Below are 9,428 nucleotides of genomic sequence, written 5' to 3'. Positions count from 1 at the left end.
TCCTCCCTACTGTTTCTGTCCCTTTAACCCAGGGGTTCTTAAACTTTTTTTTAACGGGGACCCCTAAACTTTTTTTGGCTTCGCGTGGACCACGGTAGACAAGAATTTTTTTTTTAATGACGTCGAAATCAAATAAACTTCAGAAATATGCTAATTATAGTTCTTAAATTTACGTCACAATACAAATAAACTTTAAAAATATGCTAATTGGTTCTTAAATTAACGTCACAATACAAATAGACTTTATAAATATGCTGATGTTTTAAATAAAATGCAGTCTAAATACAATAAGTGCTAAACCGTTTTATTTTTAGTTAAAATCTTTTCTTTAAAAAATTGATTACTATGTAAGTATACGCTAATATTTTGTATTTTGATTTAATGGACCCCCTAAAATTAGTTCACGGAACCCCAAGGAGTCCATGGACCCCAGATTAAGGACCCATGCTTTAACCCAGAAAATATATGCAAAACAAGCCTTGTATACAGGTGCCCAGTATTGCTGGGAGGTCGTTTTCAATAAATAGCTCGTTTCCCCTTGTGCCGTGTGTCGATGCTCGGTCACGGGGCGACATCAATAGTGAGGCCCCGACTTCCGTGGTTCCAAATCGAATCGGCGGAAAAGCTGGTGTAACCTAACGGGTTTACAACGTTAGACAGTGGCGTAAAAAGGCAAAGGAAAACGACATGAGGTGGCTGGATTTTGCGTTCAGCATGTGCAGTCAGCACGTTAACCAGGATAAGGATGTACGGTACTTTGCGTTTGATTCCGATACTGATGCCCGATGTTATAACCCAAAAGTACGTCGGATACAAACTGATGTCATTACTGTGCTTGACTATAGTATCAAATTTAAAGGAACGCAGTTAACGTTTTGCGTTAAGCTAAAATTTTTTGGGGGGTTAAGATGTCCAAGTTAACTTTGGTTGTTATTTATTGATTTCTGAGAATTTTTTTGAGGAGGGGATAAAACGCTACGTTATAGCTTGCAAACGATGGAAAAATGCGCATATTCGTTTTTTATTATGTCGGCACCCATGCCACCCTAGCATCTATTCTATACTGAGTATTGATGATAATACTGGCCATTCAGCATCGGCTGCGATTGAATATTATTGGACATCCCTAATTGTATTTTGCACTGACTTTAACACGTAGATTAAGTAAGTTAGATCACAGGCAGTGCGATTCGCTCGGTCATTTTACATGTCGAACTAATATTAGTTATACTTCATTTGAATAGTATTGTTTGATAAAAATCAGCGTTTCCAGTTAGGCATTTCGGATAGTTGCATCAGTACTGTCTCAAATCAAGTCGTGTAGTATTGGTATTCGTCTGATACTAGGGTGATTTTAATGCCTGTTTGATACCTAGTTGTTGTAGTAGTGTTTCAGCAACATTGAGCAAACTAACGCAACGTTAAGACATTTAAGTCAGAAAACTAGAAAGAAAGTCAGTGCCTGAATACTTTGTTTCCTGGCGCATTTTAGACTTGCATTGATTTTAGCATGAAAACAAGGTGTACTATCGAATTGGATTTTCGCACTTTTGCGTCGCAAAACACCAACAATTGTCCCATATCGCTATATTCAGTGCAGCTGCCTGTATCTCTTGGCTTGACAAATTTTGTTGTAGATATTATGCATCGATGACACAACAAGGTTTGCAAGCGGTCACTCGAACTCGTTTTGCCTACAGTTGATTGTGACGTAATAGAACACAAGGTACACATCATGGAAAGTTTGTACATGCAGAGAGAGCCACAGTATAAACTACTTGTTAAAAACAGGCAGCATAGTATTTTAGTACATTGTTTTTCTTGTTTTTTTTTCTGTCGTTTTTGTGTCGTAGTGCTCTTGTCATTTGGTTTTATATGAGGATTTTTTGTATATTTGTGTTCTGTAGCCTAAACTCGGTATGGCTACGAAAATGCAAGATTGGGAAATGAACAAGAAACGCATAAAAATAAAGTCGCTATCAATCAAAAAGCAAACGAAGTTTACATAGGTGCAAAATACTCTTGTTGTTATCGTATACCAGGCTCCTTTCATGACCTTGAAAAAATTGTTATTTTTTTTTTTAATTTGGGCATGTTAATAATTTGTGACAAAGGTGGTAGGTGGTAGTGCATTCCCAAAAAAAGCAATCGAAAAAGACGGTAAAAAAGATCACTAAAGCTCATTTCTTTACTAACCTTTGTCAAGTGGTCCGTTTTTTAAGACTTTAGTAAACTATAATTGTAAATATTATATTTGTAAAGAGTTAGGATCTATGTCAAAGAGTTGTGGAAAGACACAAAATGGTTTTGTCAGTTACCAACGTTCAGAACGACATTCGTAAAATTTAGACCCCTTTCTAAGAACCAGCATTTAATAATTTTCGTCGAAATTTTGACTCAATTAATTAGCTGATTGGCGTATCTTGACGTAACGGATCATGTTGTTTTGAGTCATAAAACCCCTCGAAAAATGCGTGACTCAAATTGGTTCCTAGTGAACAGGTCAAAAATAAAATTTGGAAAAGTTGCTTTTTTACCATTTAAAATTTAAATGATGACAATTTTGTTCTTAAAAAAAGGTTATTTGGTTTGCTTGTTCAACTATGGTTGAATATACATTTTAATTGCCCAATACAACCATTTTAGTTTGCAAAAACAGATTAATATGAAAAAAAGCGACATATTTGATTGGTTATTGGCGACATATTTGATTATTGTTGATTGTTATTTACAGACAGTTAAATAACAAAATGGCTTACAAACAGCATTGCTGTTTTGACCTTTCTTTGCCTATGTGTCAAACTCAGTCATATGAAATATAAATAAGTACTTACTAATTTGATACTGCTGTCAGTATACCGTACTGTTGTGAGTAATCTGAGCTCTGAATGAACGCCGCTGTAAAACAAAACCAAAAGAATGTGGAGATTTAAAGGGAACTATGTAACACGCTTGGTTTTCACTTAATTGGTGCCTCCCGTTCAGGCCAATAACACAGCACGGCTATGAGTTTTTAGATGCTGATTAAACTGCATCAGATTTGCGAGTTTAAGAGTGACATGGCAAAAATTTTGAGAGTGAGTGTACCCTTGTATAGCACAAAATACTGTTGTGAATCACAGTATCAGGCGTGTGTCAGGTACGTTTAACTTATAAAATACAGTAAAGGCACTTAACAAACCTGGCATGGAGGATGTTACAGCAATAATGGTGCCGTTTACTTATGCTTTCAATCGTATTTATCAAATTGATTTTTTATTTTTTAGAAACTTGTGCACACTTTTAGCGTTTTTAGGCAATTATAAGCTGATCTTATCTGAACTGTAAAAGCTTGCTTTTGAACTTTGCATCCCGAAGGCAACGATGAACAACATTAACACCCAATCTAAACCCGAGCCCGACGAGTACAACCTGTGTAAGTGTGTGTCGCAAAAAACTCCTTTCACCGGGCCCCTAGACTTATGGAAAACTATAGTTCCCAGACAAGCTTGATGGTTCTTGTGAAACCAATAGTAATGATGTGTGCGTCTAACCAATAGGTTTGTTCGATAATATCGGCGCCAAGGGGTTTATCCGTATCTGTGCGATAGGGGTGGTAGCGATGCCGATCAGATATCAAATTAACAGTGCATTTTAAACCATGATTGGGAATCTAACGCAGTGATTATAAATTGACTAATAAATTTATCGAAAAATAGTAGGTTAAAAACTAGATGTACTTATTGTAGTTAAAGCAAACAACCTGAAAAAAACCTTTAAACGTTTTATTTTGCTCGTTTAATTTCGTAAGGACGTCATTTTTGGATAGAATCGCGAAAATATCGGGTGCCAGTATCCGGATAAAATATTAAATATCAGACATCCCTACTAATCAATACCATTCAAACATACTACTTGAACCGACAAACACCATAAAAACTAGTGACTTTTCTTAGAGGTGAAGTAGATAACGAACCTCGATACTAAATAATTGGGGACTTGGATGGAGCTAAATATAATTTTGGAAGGGTGCCACTGAAATAAATCCCAAAATAAGGCTAAAAGGTACTTTTTGCCGCAGATCTTGGTTTTATGATTCCGATCGGGGCCATTCTTGCACTTTGTGTCTTGTGTCTCTTCATAATCAGCTGGCAGCTGGTTTGTCCAAAGTGCTCGAAGAAGTACTGCCCGAAACTACTGCTGGACAGTCGATCGCGGAGAGAGCGGCCACACGATGACTCTAGAGAGCCGGTAAGAATGCTGTAATCAAGGGGCCTCCAACTTTATAAATGGTTAAATCACTGTAAGGCAGTGCTTCTCAATCTTTTTCACGGCGGCCCAAATACAAGCGCAAGAATAGCGGCGAAGATTTGGCGAGCCAATGTTTTCACTGAAGTTGTATGTGAACAAAAAAAGACATTAGGATGAATAAGTTTGCATTTTTCCTAATAAATATGAGCCATGCCATCGTATTTTTGCCGACAGTCTTCTCAAATTTTATAGAAATCTTGCTGTAGTCCAATCTTAATAAATCTAACGATGTGAAATGCTGCAGTCGACGACCTAACCAAATCAAACGGCGACAGGATTTTGGGTCGAAACGCATAGGTTGAGAAACACTGATGTGAGGGTTTACGATCGAGGGACGGATTAAAAATATGTTTTGTTTTTGTTGAACTTAATTAACTTGGTTAGCTTTAAACGATGGAAATATAAATAACTATTTAGGAAGAATTGTAGTGGCCATTTGTACATTGTCGTTCAGTTTTAAATTTAATCAACAATTAGTTCGAATTGCATCCGACAGCGTTTTAACTGTTCTTTATCTCCATTAAGGAATTGTGCCACGGGCCGGTTTAATTGGCCCGGCCAACCGGATCTGGCCCGCTCTACGTATAGTTTGTTGACCCTGATCTAGTCGAATTTATTGTTCTAAATGGCCGGTTATTATCTATATATTTAACTTACTCACCATAGATGCACTTACTATATTTGTTAAAGGTTTGTAAATGTTGCATAATAAAACATAAGTGAACTATAGTAACTGTCATATTTATAAAACATATGAACAAATAAGTTATGATATTTTCCTAGGGGACGACAACGCTACCAAATGGCAGAAGGACGTCCGTAACTTTGGTAAGCAGAAAAGTTGATATTATTATTTATTTGAACTACCTCCGACAATCAAAATACAACAAAAATTTCTTGTGTGAAATGCTTTGTTCTGAATCACTTGCCATGGTCTTAGCGAATCCAACAAAATGCCAGATTTGACATTGCAATTAGTTTTTCTCAATCACAGATATCTTTGGCCAGTCGGACAATATTCCTGCTAGATAGTTTTATTTTGTACAATAGTTTGACAATGTATGTCAGGTCAGGTCCATATGTCAGGTAAGGATTAGAGGTCGCGGGTGGAATATAAAATTTCTACTTTGAGGGGCGAAAAACATATAACTCTGGGCTTGATTTGTTTAAAATCTGTCACTAATACCAAGATACCTATTACAGTCAAATAGCATTCCTAATTTTAATCGCCCTTAAGAGTAGTGTAATCGCTTACATTTTCCTGTTTAAACAATTCCCTTTTTTCTAAAATCTTTCGTGACGTCACGCAGGTGCGGCGGTACAGCGATTTCCCGCCAAACTACGAGGCGCTGACGGAGCAACCCCCCTCGTACAACTCTGTCGTCATAATCGAGGAGGAACTGCCCCCCGGGGATCGCAGCAGTCGGTCTTCTGGTATCCGAACTTACGTTTACGACCCTGCGCGAAGGGTCTCCATTGAGGTGGGCCACGTGATGGTTTGAGAAATTAGCAGTGTTGTAAACAAGTCATTTTGAAATGACTTAGGTGTCATTTTTTAAATACCTCAAGTCAAAGTCAAGTCTTTTTGAATGAATAACGATTCAAGTCCCGTCATAATTAGAGCAAGTCAACTTCAAGTCACGTCCATGAAACTATATTGGAATTTTTAAACTCGTACTATTAAGTGCAAAAACTGAACTAAAAAATAGGAAAAACTCAGCAAGCAAATTGTTTTATGTGCAAACATTTGGATGAATAAATCAATTTTATAAAAAAGACTTCCAGAAAACATTTTATTTTAACTCAAATTATTTGTCCAAAAGACTTAATCATGTCAAGTCACTTGTCCGAAAGACTTGAGTCAAGTCAAGTCATTTGAAATCAGTGTCTTAAGTGCACTTAAGTCAAGTCATTACAACACTGGAAATTAGTATAAATTAGGTATTTTATCTGTATGTATGTGGTGACTTTCACCACGCTTTCGGGATCACAGGGTGGAAATTTCAAGCCTATAAATCTCATGCTATCGGTGTTGGTGGAAAATTCCATGCGTAGGAGTTTTATTTTTTCATTTTTGTCATTTGATGGTGGAATATAACTACATTTTTTTGACAAATTTCCACCCCAAGTTGGTTTAAAGTTGGCACATTGTCTACTTATCATATGGGTCCTTGATATTTCTTTTACGTCTTACTAATCTTACACCAACAACTACAATGGGTAATGCCTATTGTAATTTTGAATGTTGAACGAATATTGCTTTTCTGCTTTTAGAAAACATTCATGAATTATAATGTTATTTATAGGCATTTCCGCAATAGCCCACGCAATCATCAGTCTTTCGCAACTACCTTTAAAATGTACTGCTCTGATGCACTTAGCTTTTCAACTTAACAATTAAACACAAGCTAACATCCTAAATTTGCCTTCAGATCCACGACGAGGACACGATCAGAGTGGTGGAGAGCCTCTTGTCGCGTAGAAACTCCTCGGTTCGGAGGACCCCTACTTCCGTCAGGAGAACTTCATCTTCCAACTACAGGAGTTCCGAGCCTCCAATCTACAATCACGTCATCCAGCTGCCCGACAAGTACCCCACCGTCACCGACGTGTGACCGGCGTTATGTTACGTCACGGCGCCTGGGAAGGGTCGTGACGTCATGACGCATTAGACTTTGAAGCGCGGGCGCGGCTTGACGTCATTCTGACGTCATACGGAGAAAACGAGAATTGTTGCTGTTTAAAGGGTTTTTAAGGACCAGTGAGAACGAAATCAAGCCACAAAAATGAACTTTTAAATTAGAAGTTTATCCTCTATTTTATGCACTTACTATTTGACTGGGTGAGAAACCCAATTGTTTATATTGGTATGAAAACGCGTAGAAGAAAATACGTTTTTATTACTCTCAACAGTGTTTTTATAGCTTTTTTGTGATCGTCCTTTCTTTGCGAATATTTGGGCCCAATACTAGAGTTAAAGATTTAGGAATTACTACTATTTTGTTTATAACTGTTTTTCCGAATTCTTCAGTTTCCGAATTCGTTTTTGTAAACAATATATCAAAAACTCAATTTACCTTTTATTTCGCAGAACACGTTTTTACTGGAACTGTTTTTGTGCTTTTGATTTGAAAAGGGATAATTGCTATGCGAAGCGTGTTGGTGATTTTGGCGCAACTAAATAGCAAAAGTTTGACTCGTCGGTTATTATTATTGTTGTTGTCGAATATAACGCGATAAAAAGTTGTCTGTTACTGCTAATGACATAGTTTAAAAAGTTTAAAAAATACATCAAGTTTGGTAAATAGCCTAAAATATGTTACACAAGGCTAAGTTAATCTTACTATTCGCACCTTAGTAACAAACATTACCAAGCGAAAATGTTGTAAAATTTTGGATATTTAAAAGTAAGATATTTAAATATTGGGGTAGAACTTTCCAAAAACCCGTACTATTTAATTTACCATTCCATGCCTTTCGTAGCGTAAGGCTTTCAGCAAGTCCATGGGAATAGGGCGTTGACAACCGTAGCAGGTGGAGCGTGTATTAAGCAGGCGCGGCCATCAGGGAATTTACTCAAGTTCGTTTTGTGTAAGTTTACTTTTCCGTTGTCCTGACACTTGGTAGATGTTCGTTCCTGACCAGCGCTTAATGTTGAAAAAAATAATTGGAAAAACATGTGTTTATTTTCAGAATAAAATTAACGCCATTGCAGAAAGCAGAAGGTTTTTATTGATCTTTATTCATTGAAAACATGGACATTATCTGTTATCTTATAAACACTGCGTTTTGCAGCATTCATTTCCCTTTTTTTATTTGAAGTGAAACATACACATTGCAAAAAGCGAAAATGTAAGGAAGGTCTAACTGTTTCTTAACCGTTTCGAGTTTGGTTGCAAAATTGATGCAGAGTCCAGCCATTGACATACCTCCAAAAATCGTAGAATATATTTACCGCACAGTAAAGTACTGATCAAGTGGTTTAAGCGGCGACACTTAGCCCAAGTTTACCAGCGGAGCGCAATTTCAATGGCTAACCGACAAACGAAAGGCAAGTGTTTCCATTTCACTTCTGCCGGCGTCAAACGGCGAGTAGAAAAAAGGCGGGACGCCGCCGGCCGCAACCGGTTTAAACGATGCGTCGTCATGGATTTGAATCGTTTGTAGGATGCATTCCTTGTGACGCAACAGTGGAAACGAGAGGGCGTTGTCAGCAAAGCGTGACCGTATGTGCGAAGAAGTAGCGGGCGGCGGCTAAATTTTCGCAAAAGAAAGGTGAAATGTGAGTATGCTGTACTACTATGTTGTTGCCGCTATGGGGTTACTTTAGCTCGCGGCCCTTAAGCTTTTGTTTCCGTTACAATGGAAAGCCGAACTGAGGTTCTGCGCAAGAATTCTGTGCAAATTCAGACACAATGAATAGCGTAATGCAATCAAACTCACCGAAAGTGACAGTAAATTAAATCTGCTGTATAGTGGCATATGTGCTTCACACAAAGGTGCTAGTTTTAAACTTGAAGCTTTAGCGATCAAAAATGCATTTCTACATTAAAACCACTACTAATTTGGGGCATACGAGTTGTTGTGTCCGTTGGTAGGTCGGTTCAGCAGTTTAACTAGTTTGACTAAACTAAGATTAACCTGTAAATCACATCACGTTAACAGCTGCAGTTTGTGCTTAATGTGCAGTTATTTGTCACGTCACAAAGCGGGCGTAGGAGCTGTTTGAAGCGGAAACCGGCGTGACAATCAAAATAAACACGTCACAATAAAAAAGAATAGATGGCAATTACCTAGTTAGTGTATGAACTGCATGCGTATGAATTGGTTATTCGGGTTTGCAGTAAACAATGTCAAAATATCGTTGACAGAAAGATTCGTGAGGCTATTTGTAAATCAAGTTAGCGGGCTATCAAAGCAAAGAGAGATAGCACCAAGCATTGGCGTATTGATTTCGTTTTGCTGGTATGTGCTACCAAACGCCGCCTTTTACTATGGCTAAATATTTGTTTTGGTCGGCGGCAAGCATTTTAGTCTATTGACATTTGACAAACAGCCTGAGGGTGTGGCCGCGTTAGAAAAGTGACTTTTAGACTACACAAATAAACCAACTGAAAATTGCAGGGCTGCAAATCGTC

General features: G+C 37.7%; 1 protein-coding gene across 1 annotated transcript; it reads left to right on the top strand.

The window, feature by feature from the left end:
* Window positions 1-3,270: 3,270 nt before the first annotated feature.
* Window positions 3,271-7,812, top strand: LOC146157340 (uncharacterized). Its single transcript, XM_083387756.1, has 5 exons — window positions 3,271-3,415; window positions 4,061-4,230; window positions 5,074-5,118; window positions 5,601-5,771; window positions 6,723-7,812. Exons 1-5 carry the CDS (start codon window positions 3,364-3,366, stop codon window positions 6,903-6,905), a joined length of 621 nt encoding a protein of 206 aa, XP_083243882.1. The 5' UTR covers window positions 3,271-3,363; the 3' UTR covers window positions 6,906-7,812.
* Window positions 7,813-9,428: the final 1,616 nt, after the last annotated feature.

The sequence above is a fragment of the Ascidiella aspersa genome, chromosome 4 (genome assembly GCF_963924565.1).
Source record: "Ascidiella aspersa chromosome 4, kaAscAspe10.2, whole genome shotgun sequence".
In the NCBI taxonomy this organism is placed as follows: domain Eukaryota; kingdom Metazoa; phylum Chordata; class Ascidiacea; order Phlebobranchia; family Ascidiidae; genus Ascidiella; species Ascidiella aspersa.
The sequence above is the reverse complement of the archived record's forward strand: the minus strand, read 5'-3'. Positions and strand labels throughout refer to the sequence as shown.